General features: G+C 39.6%; 1 protein-coding gene across 7 annotated transcripts in view; it reads left to right on the forward strand.

The window, feature by feature from the left end:
- Positions 1-1006: 1006 nt before the first annotated feature.
- The window catches only part of TCF12 (transcription factor 12), a 169060-nt gene continuing 150244 nt past the window's right edge, over positions 1007-19822 (forward strand). For 4 of the 7 annotated variants that reach the window (XM_068143910.1, XM_068143913.1, XM_068143912.1 and 1 more), the window contains exons 1-3: positions 1007-1162; positions 2375-2474; positions 3222-3294. In XM_068143910.1, coding sequence (XP_068000011.1) covers positions 2400-2474; positions 3222-3294 — 148 coding nt within the window. In that variant the 5' untranslated portion in view covers positions 1007-1162; positions 2375-2399. Of the gene's footprint in view, positions 1163-1896; positions 2011-2374; positions 2475-3221; positions 3295-19822 lie in introns of those variants that run through there. The other 3 variants (XM_068143914.1, XM_068143915.1, XM_068143911.1) reach the window with 2 other exon arrangements.

The raw sequence follows: 19822 nt of genomic DNA on the forward strand, positions 1-19822 counted from the left end.
GTAGCTAATGTCAGGGAAGATCAGGCCAAGCCCCAGGTGGTGGCAAGTAGGTGCCACCTGGGGGCTCTGCAGGCTTGAGAGATCTGTGTGCAGCTGAGCATTGGCTTGCACTGGGGTCACACTCCTTGGCGCTGAGAGAAGCCGTGCCCTTCCATTAGGCCGTTAGCTGGTATATCCGGAGAGGCTTTCAAACAGGAAATAAACTTCCTAGCCGGGCAGACTGGCAGTGCCGTTATGAAGAAGGAAATGGAGCACAAAAGAGTGATTTGTCTGTAGCAAGGGTAGGACCTCGATGAGGGTGCAGGTTCTTCAGACACTGGTTCCGTTTCCTGCATCACCCATTTCAGGCAACTGCAGAGTTTATTTCGATGTGTGTTCATCCATTGACATACGTATTTTTATGCTTTCACCTGTTATGGTTTTAATTGTGTGCATTTAAGAGGAAGCTGCTAATGAACGTCTAAGTCTTGATGTAATTCATGTGCAATTTTAATTTGCAAAGTAAGACTGTATGTTGACATAAGTATCTAGGCATATTTTAGGTGTGTGGATTCTGGGCGAGTATGATAATGTGTCTGGGGTATTTTGGGGCACATGAATTGCTGCCAGTGCAACATGCCGAGGTTTTCTGCTGGCGGTTTGGATGATGCGTGTGTGTGTCTGATCTGTGCGCTATGTGTTTTTGCGGCTGCCCGTTGCGGTATTCCCTAAGCGGGCCGGGGCCGATGGGTCCCACTTTTCCTGGTGCCACCGACACGCCCGCTGGGCTTCTGCGCGGCGGTGCGGGAAGCCCCCGGGACCAGGCCGGGCCCCGTTGCTGGGGTGGCTCTGCGCTGCGCCCGGCAGAGAGCTCCAAGGGGTGCCCGTGGGGCTGCTGCCAGCGCGGCGGCATCTCCTACCCGCCCCCGGCCGGTAGCATCGTGGGGCGGTAAGGGTTAAGGCCGTGGCGGCGTTCGACGCGGAGGGATACGAAGCCGAAGCCGTGAACGTGGTGCTGAGGCTCTGTTAGCAAAAAAATGTCTGCCTGAGGGAAACCCACAAGTTCCTTCCAGTGGGGGGGGGGGTGGGGGGAAGCGTTCGACTCGTCGCCTCCCACCCAGCCCGCGGCCCGCCCGCCGCCGCCGGCTCAGCCCTGGTCACCGGAGCGTACGGTGGGCAGCAGGTAAATGCGAGCGGCGAGGGACCGGGAGAAGTTGGGAGAGAATGGTGGGGGGAGGGAAGCGGCAGCCGGTCGGGAGCAGGGGCAGAGGCGGTGATTAAAGGCACCGAGGCCGCGGCCGGTCGGGAGGAGGGCCGCCGTGCGGACAGCGGAGAGGCCGCAGAGGCAAAGGAAACGCCGCTAGGGAGCCCGAGAAGTGGCTGCTAGGGCCAGCCGCTCGTGTGGCGGGGCGTGCGTGCGGCGTGCCAGGGTCTCCGGCGACGTCGGGTCGGACCACGGCCGCTCTGCCGCGCTGTGGCGCCCGGCCTCGGGCGGGACCGAGTCCCGGCGGGCAGCGACTTCCCGCGGGCGGTGCTCGGGGCGCGCGTTCCCCGCCGCCCGCTCCCAGTGCTCATAAAGGATCGTGGCGGCTAGAACCCGGCCCCGGCGTGCCGGGCAGCTCCGAAACTTGGAGGGAGCGGGGAAAGGGAGTGGGGGGGTGCTGCGGCAGCGCCCTAGCTGCTCCCCGCGGCGCCCGCCGGGCAAAAGAGAAGGCGCAGAACCCGCCGCCCCTCCTTTCCTCTGCCCTGCACCCCCCCCACACTCCCTCCCTCTCCCTCTCGTCCGCCGCGCGCGTCCGCCCTCCCGGGGGCGGCGCGCGTCCTCCCGGCCCCGCGCCGCGTGTGCGCGTGCGGTGCGCGGGGGCGGCTCCCGGCCCGCCGCGGTCCCGAGCGCGGAGCGGCTGTCGCGGTCTGCGAGCGGGTGTGTGGGTGCGGGGAACTGCCACCGCCGGTGGGCGACAATGTTGGGGCAGAGATGGCTCTGCTGAGGCGCGTCCAGTCCCGCTCGTCAGCCCCATTGTTGCAGAGACAGTGAGTCACTTAATCTCCCGCTAATTCTCCGGACTTCGTCGGGTCGCGGCTGTTTGCTTTCGCTTGCTTCGGGGGGAGCCTCATTCCTGGCGGTGGCCCCTCGGCGGCGCATCGAGGTGGGGGAGAAGTGGAATGAGGGAGGAAAGAGTCTAAGGAAACTTAGGAGAGTTGATTAGTTTGGGGAAGCTGCTTCCGCTGCCGGTTCCGTCAGCCCGCCCGCTAAAGCGGGGAACCCCTGGGATTCCCCTGCGCGAGGGGTACAGATATCCGGGGCCCTTCTTCACTCCGCGCTGGGTTCCAGTGTCGGGGGTCGGCCTCAGCCCCGTGGTGAAGTACTGCCTGTGCCTCTTTCCTTGTGCTCTAGAAGGTAATCGGAGGAGCGGAGGAAGATGAACTCCCAGCAGCAGAGGATGGCCGCTATAGGGACTGACAAGGAGCTGAGCGACTTGCTGGACTTCAGTGCGGTAGGATATCCTCCGAGGGCTTCTGCGTGGTAAAGCGAGCTGAGGAGTAGGGGCGGCAGCGTACAGGGCTCGGCTGGGTCCGTCTCAGCCAAGTCGGACACCTGAACTTTGATGCAATGTCTAGACTTCCAGATTTAATACTGTAATACCAGCTGGGTCAATTGGTTTAACTAGTTAAAATGAGGCTGACCCAGTGGTGGCATAATCTAATAATTAAGTTGGCATGTGGCACTGGTACTTTGACATTTTTATTTTTTCCTTCAGACAAACACAAAAGAAAATGTAATGCCCATAAATAACCAAGCTTGTTGGTATGTAGTTTTGGCTTAGACAAGTGGAGTTAGTTGCTGTGTGATACTAACACTTCAAATAAGTGTTTTATTTGTAAACATAGTAGAATGTTGCTGCCTTTTTCCAGTGACTAAACTCACAGATCAGCAAGAAACATGTTTTGAGGAGCAAAATTTAAGATACAGAACTGTTTAAAATTGTGATAGTAGTCAGTTTCCTTTTAAGTTTTGTTTTTTCAAGTTGTTTGTGTTCGGGTAGAAAAGAGATTTTAGTAATATGGATAAATCGCAAGGAGTACTTTAGTTTATTGACTTTATTTGCCTTCCATTCTGTTGATTTGCTAGCAGAAAAATGAATCAAATAACCGTTTCCTATTATTTTTTTAAAAAAGTTTACATTAGCGATTTAGCACGTTTTCAGAGCTGCTTTAAATGTGTGTGTGTGTTTGTTTTGCAGATGTTTTCCCCACCTGTCAATAGTGGGAAAACCAGACCAACTACGCTGGGAAGCAGCCAGTTCACTGGATCAGGTAGGATGCACCCAAGATACGTAACGTTCACGTAACTAGCTGTTGATGCTTTAGCTTAGTCTTTATGTATGGTTGTCTTTCATTCGTACATATTCTCATGAGACATTGAGTTTAAAGATAGGAGGTTTTGCTCTGGCTGAAGAGCACACTTCCTAGACTTCAACCACAGGTTTAGTCTATATTCCTTAGACTACTTGTCCCAGTACAGCGAAGCGTTAGTATCTCTACTCATCAACATGCAAGTTCTCTGTCTGTGGCGTTAAAAGTGAATGGCATCTTTGATGTAATCATAATTACCTGTTCAATTGAAGTATTTTTTAGCCTCTGTAGGAAAGGGGTAATCACTGAACTAAAATGCCAAATACTGAGACACTCTGGTCTCAAGGATGTATTTTTAAAATGCAGTTCTTAAAGAAAATGTAAGGCTAATACAATTTTCTAGATACTGTAGTTCTCTGAGTCTTGGCAAATGGAATTCTCTCATATTGAAACTTTGCCAGTGCTTCTGGAAAACAAGTAAATCTATTTACATGTTGCCTGGTTTTTGTGGCATCAATGACTTTTCATTGAGGTCTACCTAATGGCTTTTTTTCAGTTATTTTTCACCTGAGGCTGAAATAGGAAAGAAATGCAGGTGGTTTTTTCTTAAAGCACACTTTGTATCGTTCTTGTAAAGGGTACATTTCTTTCTACATAAAAAGGGAAACTAAAGTAACTGTTGCATAACATTTATTCTTACCTATGCTTATTCTTTGTGAATTCATTGAAAGTATAATTTTGTTTTTAAGAATATGTGATGTTTGTGTCTTTAGTTAAGGTTAATGAAAGCAGATTTTTAGAATTTCAGTCAAGTGGCTTGAAGTTGTGTAGTAATATGGCCTATTTGCCTTTTGCATTGTTGTGGTGGGTTGAAAATTCCCCCATAACATTAAGTTTGCCAGACCAGCTTGGTTGGAAGCAAATGAAAACTGTATTTACAAGAAAAACTACAATCTACAATGAAATGCAATGAATATGTACAATATATACACTATTTACAGGTATTTACAATTAATGAACCACACAAGAAACCCCCTGGCTAAAGACCAGGGGAAGCTAATAGCTTCTCCCTCCCTGCCTCCCCTTTACTCACTGGACACAAAAAGGGACAAGAGAAAGAAGCAGCGCGATATTAGAACTTAGTCAAAACAATGCAGCCAAGGTCAAGCAGAAGCCAGCAGAAGCATGAAGTTAGTATCTCCCAGAGCAAAGAGGCGAGAAGAGAGAGAGAGATTGTTCTGCAGGCTAGTTTAAGTCCCTTTTCTCTCCAATGGGATTGTTTAGAATGATCATTATTTTCCCTTTTACACTCAGTAGTGATTTATTTACATTTTACTACTTTCTGTTCAAGATCTGTGAAAAATTTTTGAAGGCATAACCTGAAACTACCACAGTTGTCAGAGCTATTCCTTTGAGAGTCCATATCACTCACTGCGTTTCAGTGACACGTAGGAATTTTTGGTTTTAAAAGCATCTTAAAACTGAGAATTTACATACTTTTGCAAACCCTTCTGAGATTATCTCCTATGTTTAAACAAAATATATAGGCAATAATGTAAGTGTAGCATACTCAAAAAATTAATTATACTTTTTCCTCACTTAAAATGCATAAGCGGATTTGTCCTGGTCTTTGGAGGTACATTGAGTATAAATTATCGGTGGTAAACCAGCAAATCAATATACGATGTAATGGTGGGGTTTGTTTTGTTTTATTTGTTCGTTTGGTTTTGTTTTATTTAAGTATTCAAGACAGTTGCTTTTCAAAAGCTTGTTTTAAAGGACATTCAGGCATCTATAACTTATTTTGGGGAGCCCAAACTCAGCATCTCATCCCTCTTTTCTCTCTCTTTTCCTGAATGAGTAGAACAACTTGCTGTCGAATAATGAAGCTTTTATATTTTTGGTTTAGCTATTAGATCAGTTGTAGGCAATGCAGCTTGCCCTGTTTGTAGGCAATGTGTCCTCTTCTTTCCTTGGATGGCTGGAGAAAGAGAATGTCAGAATACTTTGCTTTTTGAGAAACACAGTGTTACTGACTCCTTGAATTTCTTTACTAATATCATCACATAGATAGCAATTATGAGCAATTACACTGCAGCTGTCCAACAAGCTACAGCCTCAACTGAATTGTCTTGGAAATGATAAAGGTATATGGTTGTGGATGTTAATCCAAAACATTTCTAGTTGTGGAGATTTACCATTTATTTGGATTATATGGTCTAATTATTGTAATGTTATGACCTAAGCCTTGATCTAGGGTGAGTCCTCTGCAGGAATGTATACTTCCATATTAGTTGTGTATTGAGTCAGTGTTGGGTGTTGTCTTTCTCTGCCCTCCTCTTAACTTACCAGTGACTTGAGATGCAGCCTGATGGCCCCCCTTTAAATAGGTGAAAATCAGCTGCTTGTCTGAGTGGCTCTTGTGACTGTATATTTCTGGGAAAATGGATTTAAAAGGAAGGAATGCTCATGATGCATTTTCCTTGCTATCCTCCAAGCCTCCAGTTTTAAAGTACTAAATAGTTGCTATTCAAGGATGGTTATGTTTTGTTTTTCAGTGTGGCTTTGTGACGTGTTGAAAGTATTAGGCTGTACATTATTAATCCTGATGTAACAAACTTGATATGGTATAATTCTGATGTTTCTCTTGATTGTACTGTAAATATGTGTAATTAGGGTGCATAAATGAAACAGCTATTATGACCGATACCTATAATTTGTAAGAAAATGCTGTCAGGAATTAACATACAAATGCTGTGTTTTTATTAAAAGATAGATAAAGTGTGAGGTTGGGGCAAGCTTGCTTTCTGCAGATCAATCAGTTATGAATGAAAGCTGCAGATTAGTTCATCTGATAGATCATGCTATCTTAAGAGCAGTGAGTCATGTAAGCTGCTGCTGAAGTCAAGTAACTTGTTCAGATTCCTGGTGAAAATAAACGTATTTGAAAAGTAACCTGATATGTAAGTCAGTGAGGTGAGCCACAAAATATTCCTTGTCATACCTGTTGTAATTACCTCACATTTAAAATAGAACTTCCCATTCTCTTCTCCTCCCAAGCCAACCTGTGAAGATAAAGCCATTTCTGTCTTAGAAATTGTGGAAGGAGTAATCAAAGGTCAGAGATGTGTTCTATTAGGTTATTTCATTAGGCTTTTAAAATAGATTTTATTTAGAATTATTTTTTTGTCAGTGTTACTACAATAGCTAATAGCATTATTTCTGATTTACTGTAAGATTTTCTTCTGCTCTCTGTCAAACCCACAAAACTTATGCCAATACAAACCTGGCATAGGCAATAGCAGTGCAATTTTCCTGTGGTTCTCAGCATGTTGGATTTCAATTTCATTTTTGCCTGTGATTGAATTTTTTTTATCTCAGATGTGATACCCTAAAATGAAACTCTTTTTTTGTTTTGTTTGAAATTTGCAAAGAACCTTAGATGTTAAAGAAGAATAGGTCAGAAACAATGTTTTACTATGTTGTCTGCTATGTTCAATTTTGGTAGCCTCCTTACTGTACCAATAGCATCATTTTTTGTATGGGGCTGTGCAAATAGTCAAAAACCTAAGGGGTAAGATAATGTGGATTAAGCCCCAAATTTGGTAAGAGTTCAAGAGCTAAGTTGTCAAAATATGAGTCTTCTGAAGTTCTTTGGAAAATCAGCACACATTCGTGTGTGGAAAGCTTTGGGCACAAATCCTTTGTGTACCCAGACATTCCATGTGATAGACCTACATGGAAAAAACCTTTTGAATGCATCTCTAGGTACCCATTCCTATCAGTTTGGTCCCCTTCTATGCATATTGAAGTGGCTGTCCTTTTCACTCTCCCTTAATGTACTGACTTTAAGGAATGGATTGGGATAGGTCACTAATTAGTGGCTTGATGCAAAGACCATTTAAGTTGATAGCCTGCTATTAACCCGAGCATCCCTAAATTAGGGCTCTGTGTATTGAGACTGGACACAAAGGCAATTCTTTAGCAAGTCTATTAAGTTATCAAACAGTGTGGCCAAAATTAGCAAAACCTACCTTGATTTTCTGTTTCTCAGTCCTGTAAACTCTTGTTTAATTTTTAGCTTTCTGTCAGCAGTTCCTTATCAAATAAACAAAACCTCAACAAAAACACTAGGGTGAGTTACCTGGGTGGGCAGCGTGTTAAGACCTGCCTTCTTAATACTCATAGTCAAATCACAGACGTGGAGAAAACTACAGAAAATTGAGACTTTTAATGTATGCAAGTAAGTGCTCCTAACCTTTTAAAAATGGTTTTTTTTTTTATCAGAACTGTGATTCGTAAGAAGAATTTGTTGTCTGATACCATTCAACATGTGTTTCTGGTGCAATCTCCCATTGAGGTGTAGAAAATACCTTATGCCTGCTCCTAATTCAGTGATTAAGGAGTTGATGAGAGGTCTATGTAGTCACATAGTTTGATTTTACTGTGTGTGAGATCATGACAGACTCTTTTAACCTTGGGGGGGTGGGGAAAAAGTGGAAGGCATGTTTTTCAGAAGTGTAATCTGTATTTCTGGTTCTGTTATTCAAAATACATTATGATCCTGTGTGTTTTTCTTGTTTAGAAGAAGGTAAGTGTGTTAAATGTCAGAAATCTAAAGTGGTCTGCTAAAGTAAACATAAGGTCATGCAGCAATGAGAATTTTTTATTATTTCTATTTAGTTTGTTTTCTAGCAGTGTTAAAAGTGAACAAGCAGATCTAGTAGCTTGATATTTCATCTTGGGCCTGAGGGGTCCCAAATTCTGTCCTCTTCTGAAGAACCTGGTAAAAGTTGTTAAATAGTTGTGCTTGAGAGCAGAAAGGTATTTGCAGCTTCTCTCCCCTCTAGATGTTTGTAGTGGAGACCCATGGATTATCATTCAAATGGTCTGAACACAAGTGTGCTGAACATTTTCATCTGGATCCCTTCTCACCTATTGCATTTAGAAACCTAGAAGGGTGGTACAGTGCTAAGTAACTGACTCTGAAGCTTATCTTTTGGCAGCCTCTGGCTCACTATTACTCTCTTGTATTCCTTCCCTTCCCTTGCATTTGGAAAGGTAAGTTACCAGACACTCCATGAACAGTCTTAAGAAGTACAGCATATAAAAGGGCTAAGTAAATGCTTCTATATTCCTGTTTAAGAGAGAGGAGGGGAAAATATGATCAGAGAGAACTGACAAGCCAGCTTTAAAGCAGGCAGTCCCTCACATGGTGTTTGTGGTCACATGAATGTTGAGGTATTTTTATTTGTTGCTGGTGGGTTTGGTTTTTTTAAAGGAGGAGAAAAGGAATTGTGACTGGAACAATTAGATGTTCTGAGTCTGGCTTGAATAAACCATTATTGCCATTGGCTATGGATTTGAAATGGCCGTTAACACTTCAGGTAGTGGTATGAACCTTATAGTCAGTTGGTCAGGAGTTCCTTGCTGTCTTCCAAACCATGTATTTTAGAATTTAGTAGTGTTTATCCTGTCTTCTGTATAGAGGTACACTTGACACTGTTAATAAGGGAAACTAACTTCTTGTCTTGGCATGTAGGAAGCATTCTTTCAAAAACCTAATGCCATCATTTTGTCAATTATTTCACCCTGAGTGAGAGGATTAGTGTGATCACCATGTTTATGAGCACAGTAGCAGTAAATGTGACTGTCTTACAGTGCAAGGAGCATTTTTGCAATGTTATTTCTGGGTAGCTTCAGAAGGTCTGGGGTCATAGTAGTGCCTTGTCCTTTTGTGATGTGGATGTACCCAGGATGGGGCACCTCTCACCATCACTGCCCACCCCAGCCAGTAGCTCTTTTATCTTCCGGCTTTTTCTGATCTACTCTAAGTGATGGAGTGTATCCATATGCTTTGTAGAGTGGTCCTAGTGGAATGTGTGAAAGAATAGGCTTTGAAATTGCCTGTTAGTGTATTATTTTTTTAAAATTCATCCATGTTGATACAAATGTAAACACAAGGACTGAAGTTTTAGAAGTGGAGGAATAATCCAGAGGAGAGACTGAGTAGACACTGCATATTATCTGGGGAATTTCTGTTCTTTAAAGAGAAGTATAAATCTTGTGTATTTGTATCCTTTAATGGCAACTGTAACATACTCAGTCCCTTAATTTATAATAGAACTTTGTAGCTTTTGCTAAGGCTTGGGGTTTTTTAACCTTTTCTAAAATTTGTGGTCTTTGGCAAGGGAATTTCACATTAAAAGCATGTCTTTCATATACACAGGCCAAAGTTCCCCTTCCCCCCCACCTCTTTCAGCTGTCACACAGAGAGTACTTAACACCTTAGTCATTTTGCTATCAAGTTGGTATGACAGCTGTTTGTCTCAGATAATTCTACTTTATCCATAGTTGAGCCTAAAGATACTGTTACATGATTTTTTTTTGTTGATCTACTAGTTTTAAAATTGAACTAATGTAGTTTACTAGACCCCTTGAGCTGACATCTATTGACCAGGGGGATACAGTTGTTGGTTTGTGTGCTCTTGTCTTGAAGGATTGTTTTTGGGGACCAGCACTGAGCATTTTTAGCTTTGTAAAATTAGATCACATCTGGATCTATAGCTAATCTATCTAATATATTATATATATTAGATATAATAAAGTCTTCTATCTTAAATTTCCTCCAAAATAAGTATTATATAATATTTGGAAATTCATCTTCAATAAATAGCATTATTGAATAAAGTATGTTACAATGCTTTTTTAAATGGCTGTGTCTAATATAATGTTAGCATTTCTTCAGAAGTATAGAGGAAAACTTGATTAGTTTTGTATGTCTGTGAGGAAGTCACTAAATTGAAAGAGTAAATAAATAGAAGTGAAGACACTGTTCTCTTCTGCATGTGAATTATTTGATGGAGACTGCTGAATACTTAAAACTGGTTTTAAACTGTATATACATTTTAATCACTTTTTCATTATTAGGCATTGTAAGAAAAGGGGGAAAAGTATTATTTCAATGCATAGTTACAAATCTGAAGATAGGAAATAGTATTTTTAATCTCTGGCTATTTTTTGATGTTTCTGGGACTTTTTCTATGACTGCCTCTTGAGTTTGTGGAGTGTTTTATTCATTTGAGAGTCTGTATGTCCCTAATTCTATTTTATACTTCAACCTGATGAATTGGAAGTACTTGTGGACTTTGAAAATAGTACAATTGGTTATTTACTAGTGGTTGTAGGGGCAAGGGTTGTTTTTTTTTTTGTTTGTGTTTGGTTTTCTATTATGAGTCTAAGATGAGATAATGATATTTTTTTTAATGTCATGAATGAATGCCTTGTTTTTTTATGGGTAAAACAAAGCTATGTTTGTAAACACAACATTGAAAAACATAAAGGGCATAGTTTTTTGGCGAAAATGTTAACTGAATACCAAGAATGATCAGAAAGAGGAGCTTTTGTTATGTTTAACAATATCTCTCTGTCTTCAGAGGATAATCAAGCTAAAATGTACCAAATCAATCTTTAGGACTTTGTTAGATTCTTCTTGTGTGCTAGGGATGTGATTTGTTTGGGTGGGTTGTGTTTTGGTTTTGGTGGGGATTTTTTTGTATTTTTAAGAAGGAGCTGGCATTACCTTAGATTAAACTTCATGTTCTTATTGATATAATACAAAATCATTTGGCTTGATCACATCAAAGAAATTGTTGCTGGTATTTTTAAAAGTTCTTTGAATGGGGAATAAAAGAGGAAGAGACTTGAGAAGGTTTACAGCCCTGGTTGTAGGGTAATGCGGGTAATGCTCTCTAGGAATGCTGGTAAAACCTTAGCACAAAACTAAGGTTTGACTTTGAGAAGGAACTTGTATATTTCCATGTTAGTGATATGGAAGATTTGATTTGTTCAAGCTATAGAACTGAATCTAAAAGAGATGGCAAAAAGTGTATATTGATGGTATTATATGCAATTACTCTTCACTGGTAAGTGGACGAGTAAAGCTTGTTTGTTGCAGTGGACCTGCTTTCTTGCTCCTAATCTTCTACAGAGATTGCCTATGCTGTTTTTCTACGAACCTTTGAGATACTTATGTCTGCTTTTCAAGTTTGCTTTTTTGCATTATTTTTCTTTTTCCATATAATTTGTAGCTATAGAAACAGTGGTTATCTCTGTGTCTGTATCAGGTTGTTAGCTATTTGGAGTTCTAGTAATAAGTTAAACCTCTTGCTTTTGCTAATTCCACATGATCAGAACTGCAGGAAACATTTTGTTTGTGTATTGCCTCTCAAACAGCTCTTCGCTGCTGCCACAGATGAAGCAGTGGTAACATGGAGAAACTTATGTTAGGCTGGTTTGGAGTTTTGTATAGAAGTGTGTTCTGAGCCTTCATTTCTGAAAATTAAATTTCAGATGGTGTATTTTTTTTTCCCTTTTGAAATCTAAAGATGAAGAGGCATAATGAATTAGAAAAAGCTAGTAAAATGAGATACAAGTTTGGTAATTTCTAGTTGTCCGGTTTTAGATGAAAGAGTGGTGAATATCAAACCAAGAATTTAAAACAAAGTCATCCTTAATTCCTTACAAACAAGAACTTGGTCTGTAGCATTACATGGTGTCTGTATTTATTATTTAGGGTATGACCAAAATACATTGGTAATGTTATTATGTATATCATTGTCTTTGGAGAGTGAAATGATTTATAGTCCTCCTGTCTTCATCTGTGTTCAGACTTTACAGACAAAATCTTTAGTGTATTGAGTGATTCTGAGTCTTACCTAAAATAAAAATTGAATGCATACTGGTGGGTTTTATGTACATTATTTACATTTTCAAAAGCTATCTAAAAACAACCCTGTTGCAGGAACCAGACAGATTTAGTGAAACAGCATGATCCATACCTGTTTAGCATATAATGGTGTGAGAAAAAGGTAAAAATTTTAATTTAAAATGAACATTGCTTTGCCAATTTGGTTTCTCTCATTCTGTTGGAAAGCATGCTTAAAGCCTAAAAGATGTAGATAAATCCATGCTAAATTCATTCAGTTTAGCATTTTGCATGCTGCAGGGATGTATTGGAACCACATAGCTCTTGAATTTTCTACTGTGTTGCATTAGTGTAAGTAGGATGCTGTGGAGATAAATATACTCGGAAAATCCTAAAGTATTTTTAGTCTTTTGTAGGAGAATGGGATTAGCTGTTTATATTTTTTGTTTGTTTGTTTATTTGAATACAAGATACTATTGTCTTGGTGTTACCCCAAGAGCTATTGTGGCTACTCTGTGAAATGATTAAACCAGACAGCTTTGCTTGTATGACAAACGTGTTTTTTTAAATTGTGGTTTCGATGATTTTCAATGTGACACCTATCCCGTTCCAGTTTCTTTATGCAGCAACTTCATGAGTCATAATCCTTGCAAAAGAACACAGCTTAAAATAATCACTGATTGTTTCTTCGCAATTCTATTCACTGCCCACTGCAAGTAAACAAGAGCAGAGATGACAATATCATTTAATCCTTTAATGTTTGCTTTTGACGTGCAAAACATTCTCTTGTAATAGAGAAGTAATCCGTAAGGAGGGTAGCTGCTCTTTCATCTTCCTGAATGCTAAATGAAGCTGAGGCTTTTATGAAGAGATGGTGATTTAATGAAGATGACCGAGTTTTGGAGTAATGAAAAGCTTTTGTATATTTCTACAAATGATGTGGTGGTGCTTACCGCTGCAGAGTTCAAATGGCTGTGTTTTGTAGTATGTCTTTGCAAGATTAGTGGTTGTGATGCTTAGATGCGTGGTGATTGAATAGTATGGTAAAAAAAAATTTCCTGTAGTTTGGTTTTATAAAAGAAATGCACCTCTTTGCCACTTCATGTGTATAGATGCATGTAATGTCTGACGTGTTCTCTGCTCTGTGTAATGCTTTTATTTTGGTAACCTTGAAAATATCTCAGATATCATATTCCCTTGCCAGAGGACAGTAATAAGCATACAGAAAAACAGAATATTAACTGTGTCAATATTACTTATGACAGGAACATCTGAATTGGATGTTTTTCCTGCAAGTACTTGTAAGATGCTGAATTTAAGAAGTTCTTCAACTGAAAAGCAAGCAAAAGACCAAAAAAACCCCAAACACACCCCAGAACCAAACCAACTCAATACAACCCCCTCCAAAGCCTCCCAAAACCTCAATCATGAATAAAACCCCAAAGAAACCAAACCCTCATTTTCCCTCTCCCCCCACCCTTGCATTCATTAATATTTTTTTAACAATCTGTAATATTACTACTTGCAAAGCAAGGTAGATAGTCTGATAATTCAAAAGGAAGCAGAGAGAGGGTTTAAAGGATAGGAGACAGGTTCCTTTCTAGAATATACTCTCCCAACTATCTTCCCTTGAGGTTTTTAAGGCCAGGCTGGATGTGGCTCTGAGCAACCTGATCAAGTGTCAGGCGTCCCTGCCCAAGGCAGGGGGGCTGGAACTAGATGATCCTTGATGTCCCTTCCAACCCTAACAATTCTATGATTCTTTATGAATTGTCAAAAAGACCTTTTCACAGAATCACAGAATGTTAGGGGCTGGAAGGGAGCGCAAAAGATCATTGAGTCCAACCCTCCTGCCTGAGCAGAATTCCATAGAGTAGGTCACAGAGGAGGCATCCAGGCAGATTTTGAGCATCTCCAGAGGAGATTGGACAAGCTGTCTGGGCAGCCTTTTCCAGTGTTCTGTCAACCTCACAGTGAAAAAGATTTCCTTTGTATGGAACCATCTATGCTCCAGCTTGCACCCATTCCCTCTCTTTGTATGTCAGCTCCTTTAAAGTGGGAAGTAGCCAGCTTCTATGAAAGTTAATTTAATCCTTTTTTCCTTCCACCGAGATTTTAAAGAATATTATGATTCTTTACAAGAAGTTTCTACTTGTCTGTTAGTCTTCAGGTTATCAGCACTGTATGGTACAACCAGAAGTAGTTTTAAATGTTGCTAAATGATTTTAGGGTCGCCAGGATCACAAAGAATGCAACCATGTTGCTACATTTCTCATTGTATTACAGGGAAGATATATCAGACCATCTGGGGTGAATGAACTTCGATGACAAACAGCATGCTGTTCTTTGACTACTTTTTGAAAGGTGTGATGTAATAGAAGTGCAGAAATGGATATGTAAATTAAATTTCCTTCTTAACCTTTGTAATGGCTTGACGTACTGGCTTCTCCCCATGTAGTTGTTACTGTAGTTCCTGTTAGGGGAGAGGTAAATGCCTGCATATGAGAGATACTACTGGTTACATTCCTTTTGGCCTTTGAACACTCTATATTTGTTTATAATGTGAACAGCATTTTTTTTTTTTTTGTCCTGGATACAGCTACTTATTGGTAAGAAACAAAAGTGCCCTGTGAACTATCATCAAAAATCCCTGCTTTGTACCCTTTCTTTCTGCAAGTAAAAACTGCTGCATATGTGACAATGTGACTTGTGCTGCAGTGAGTAATCAGTCGGAGTTTGGCCATCTCTCATGTATGTGTCATAGGTTGTCTTTGAATTGGATACTGGAGAACATGCTGTTGCCATAGCAATGAAAGTCCTTTTGAAGGCAGGTTTCTTGGCAGAGCTGTTGCATCTCCTAAAGTGCTTGGTGCGTTGACCTGAAAGTACCTTGTCAGTATTAGCACATAGCTCTAGTGAAAAGAGGGGAAAGTATAGGTTTCTTAAAAATACATGATTTTCTTTCTGCATCTGATTGTTGGTGGAACCCCCTCTTACACTGCAGCTTTTAAAAATCTTATGCTGCAAACAATTCTTATACTTAACATACTTAGCTTGAGTGCAGGTATAGATTGAGCTCTTGTAACAGCTAACTGGTGTTTATTGCAAAACCATCACTGTAGGACTTTCATTTTTAGTACTTGGAAAAATACATTGCTAGAGTTTCCTCCATGATTTTGGTTACTTTAAACGCCCCTAAAAAAGAAGTCCAAAGCTTTATTCATAATGCTGTTTTTGACTTGATGTTTCCTTTTTTTTTTCCTAAGTAAAATGGTTGTCTTGCTCTCAGCCTATTTATGATACAGCACCCTAAATATCACACTAATGGAGGAGAAAATATTGTGGAGAGGTATAGTTCTATGTTTATTTGGTAAATACACCTTGCACAGGATCCCTTTTTCAGCAGACATAGCTAGATCTTTGTGTATAACTATTTCCCCTTTGCAGTGTGGTTTTGTTACAAAATTGAGAAAAGTCTGTGAATTTCTTGTGCCCCCTCAGATCCATATTTTTTTAAAGTGAGGCTTTCTTTCCCAAGATGAAGTATAGGAGTTCAGGGACAGTTTACATAGTGCAGATAGTCTAGAGAGCAGTAAGATCCATTTCTACATGTGCTGTGGGGATGGAATTGATCGATTATTGATTTCCCCCATATTTAAAAAGATCAAACAGATAATGAACACATTTCTAAATTGAGACAATGTGTTTAATGCCATACATGAGATTCTTTCATGTGGACTGGGATTTTCATGTTCAAGTGTTCCTTTGATACTGAAGGGGCCTCAAGAAGAGAAGAATTTTGAAGCTAGCTGTGTGGCTTGCTCCATCCTTCACAACTTTTTATGTAGCATAACCTTTATAGCTTTACCACTTCATCTGAAATGTAGATACAGATGAGAATTAAAGAAACACTTCCTTCTTGTTTGTCGAGTGAAATTAAGGAAGAATGAAATAATTAATATTATTCATACTTGAAAAGGACTTTGTACTGTAGCTGATGTATGTATGTGCCGTACTAGTGATCTTAATAGCTCGAGTTTTGTTTTTCAGTCCCTGCCTCCTCTTGCCCTGTTCTCAGAGTAGAAAAGAAGCATAGCTTTAGGTTGGCTTGGCCTTGAGAAGCTACTGAGCTGCTGGTCTAAGTACAGTTTAGACAGAACTTGTTAGAGTTTCTACATGTATTGGTGTAACCTGGATAGTCAAGTTGTGGTGTAAGTGACCTTGGCATGGTGACCACATCCTGTACCAAAGAGAGGATAGCATTGACTACACTGAGAGTATGAGCCAAGGGAATTAGAGTCTGTAATGTGTCTGCTTCTTGTTGTTTTCCCTTTTAAAGCAAATTTAATGCTGCACTGACAGATGTGTGCTGAAGCTCTCAAGATATCCTTGGGAATGGATGCAACATAATAACCAAAGTTTCTTCTAACTGTTTTGCCAGTTGGCCTCACGTCACTTGGGTTTTTTTTGGAAAAAGGTCTTTCATGACCCTCACAGAAGTTCTGGTCTATGTGTCCTTTCAGCTTTTAAGTCAATTAATACTGATTGAGTAGGTACCAGTTTTGGGTTTGTGGCAGTAGGCTCACTGAAATGCATTAAGATAAGCTCATTGTGTTCTGAATATGTAAAGCACATATTAATACTGGCCTGATTTCATCAGGCTTAGCAAAGATAGCTTTTAAAATGAGTTTAGTGTGAGATGTTAGGTATTTACCTTCTGAAATTTTAATTCTGGAAGAATTTTCTATGTGGATGACTGATTCTAAAATTAAATGAGCAGCTAATGCAATTCATATAACAGATATTAAATAATTTTCAATATCCCCTGGTTTTGTTTCCATCTATGCTTCTGTTTTATCATGTCTTTTAAAGTATAGAGATGTGGAATACTGAGTTATGAACCAAATACAGAATTCTCAAAATGGGATTTTTTTTTTTTTACATGAATGTATTTTTAAATGGAAATGTGTATGTAAAAAAATCCACTAGGAATAGAAAATGCCTGGGAAATATTACTACTCACTTGATACTTAGTGCTGTTATGTCAGTAATTTAAGTAGGTATTAGTACCTCCCACCAAAACTTTTACCAAGTGAAGAGGCAAAATTTCTGTTCCTAGCTTGCTGCACAGTTCCTGTGTCTCTTTGAGGAACTGCCTTTTTTTCTTTTTCTTTTTCTTGTTTTTTTAACTTTCTTTTCTATTTTCTGGTTTCCTCAGCTGTAAAATGAGGACTAATGTTGACACTGTAGAAGAGAAAAGTGTTTAACTTCCTCAGTTCAAGGGCATTGTGGACTTTGGAATGGGTTAGTAAGAATAACTTCATATGACCTAAGCAGGGTTAAATTAACTTGCATGTATTTCCAGTGTTAATATCCATTCCCTCCTATTGTATATAATTTCTTTTTCTCTGCTCACTGAATTCAGTCTTTTGTTGATAGAAGTTTTTGGGTTTTTCTTTTTCAATTCAACTTCTACTGTATCTACTGTACAGCTTTTTAAATGTAAATTCTGGTATTTAAAAATGTGGAAATGCAAATTTCAGTCTAGGACTCATAGCAACGTTCTAGAAACTGTTTCAGCACACCTTCACAGATTACATATGCTTCTCACTTCTGTAAATTTCATTTCAATCTAATCCAAATATGGCACAGATAAATACAGTTGCCTACATTTCTTCAGGAAAGAAAATTACTAGTCTAAAAAGGTTTCCTTATACATAAACAGAAAACAGCCATGTCCATAGCTATCCTTTGTATTTAATGGATTGAATTCACTTTGACAGCTGAATATGTGTACCAGTGTGTAGCCTATGGCCATGATCTAATAACCATGGATATGGTAGCAAGTCGTCTAAAAAGATTCAGTAATCAAGTGGGTTTTTTGACAAAACTTGCTCTGACTGAAACAAGAAATGAGGCTATTAATGTGACCACATTTACTACCATGCCTGTGTTTTGAATACTTAATAATTACCCTTTGGGATGGCATAGATAGAATTTATGCTTTCACAGGGATGGAAAAGCTAATTGTGATACAACAGCATGTTTCAAAGTTATGAAACAAATCAAAATATCACAGAGAACTTGGTTTCAAAACATTAATTTCTTCTTCCCCTGAAGTGCTTTTAAACTTTTGTTTCTTCTGTCATAAAAATAGTTGTATACAATTAAATAGAGCCTTTTGTGAAATACACTATTCTTGCAATTCTGGTATGCAAGGGGAAGTTTTAGAAGCACTGTTGAGTAAATACATGTCAAAGGGAAAGACTTCAAGCACTACAGATATTTTGAAAACAAATACTTTGAGACCAAAGCACACTGTTAGTATGTAATTACCATAGACTAGTAAAACATACATTGTATGTAAATATCCTTTAAGAGAAAAACAATGCCTTGGCCCTTGAACAATCCTTTGTGATGTTTAAGTAGTGTATTTTGCCAAGCTGGCATGTTGGGAGTGTTGTTTTACATTTCATTCTACGTTTTGGGAAAACAAAGCTGCTTTACATTCTAGAAATCTCAATAAAATCCATCTGATTGGGAGAAAAACAATTGTTCCATAGATTGTAACTTTGTTCTCCCGTTTACTTAAAAAGGGATTTCTGATACACTTAGCAGAAACTTCGTTTCAGAAAACATTGAAAGGAAAGAGAGTGTGAACAAATTGAAGGAATTAACATTCCTTTAGGAAAGTGAATTAATCCTTCACCCCAACTGGTATAGATTGCATTTCAGCAACCTCTAGTACTTGTGATGTGTCTCTTTGGTTTTTTTTTTTTCCCCCTAATCAGTTTGCTTTCTCAACTTTTTGTAGTTTGGGTGATTTAAGCAGGATGTTTGCACCAAAGCTAGTATTTGGGGAGATATGGAAAGTCATGGAAATTAGGAGGGAGAAATATCTTCTGGGGGAGACCTGATTGATCTGGTTGGAACTTAGTGTGGGAAGGTTATTTACTTTTCTGCATGTCTGATGTGTAAGCAACTATAGGAATTTATTTGCTGTTAATGTGCAAAGTGTTTATTTGATCCCTCACAGTTTTGTTATTGTACATAGATATCGTCTTAAACTTGTTTTTGAAGGATAGTTATCTTAAGTGGCAATGAAATGGATTGTCAAAGCAACACTCAGAACAGCACTGAAGAGCACCAACATTTATGAAGAGTACTGTTCAACTTTTGAAGATGGGAAATAAAGAACTATACTACTGTGCCTTTTGCAGCCTTCATGTGGATGTCCATGTCCATTCCTATGTGCTTATTAATGTCTCTTACCAAGTTTCTGTTACTGCTTTTAGTAGGTGGGAATACCTTTGTTCTGGCCTTGATGTTGAGTGTGTGTCAGTTTCTGAATTAAATCCTTCTAATATGAACTTCATTTTCAATTCTAAGGAAAAATAGAGATGAGGTGTTAAAGAGTGATTGCTTTTTGTTAAGAGTTCTGGTGGTGCTGCTTCTAATAGTAAGTATTAATGACATAGTTAAAACTTTGTTAATATCATTTTTGTTGGACAGCAAGAAAAACAGTGTAGTTAACATCTTTCACACAGGGTAGATTTGAATTTGTCTGAGCGTTCAGCTGATGTATGACTTTTAATTGTTCATTTGTGTTGCCTTTCATCTATGCCATTAATAGAGTTCACTGCCTCTATGTGCATGTGATTCCTCCAGGCATTTGTACAGTATGAACCAAATGAATGGCAGACCTTCATGCTGTATTCTGTTACGTATTTTTCACTTTCAGTTAATCTTTCTAACTTGTCTTGATGGACAAATGCCCAGGGA

Source organism: Melanerpes formicivorus, unplaced genomic scaffold, assembly GCF_026170545.1.
Source record: "Melanerpes formicivorus ecotype bairdi unplaced genomic scaffold, bMelFor1.0.p_v2 SCAF_10, whole genome shotgun sequence".
Classification (NCBI taxonomy): Eukaryota; Metazoa; Chordata; class Aves; order Piciformes; family Picidae; genus Melanerpes; species Melanerpes formicivorus.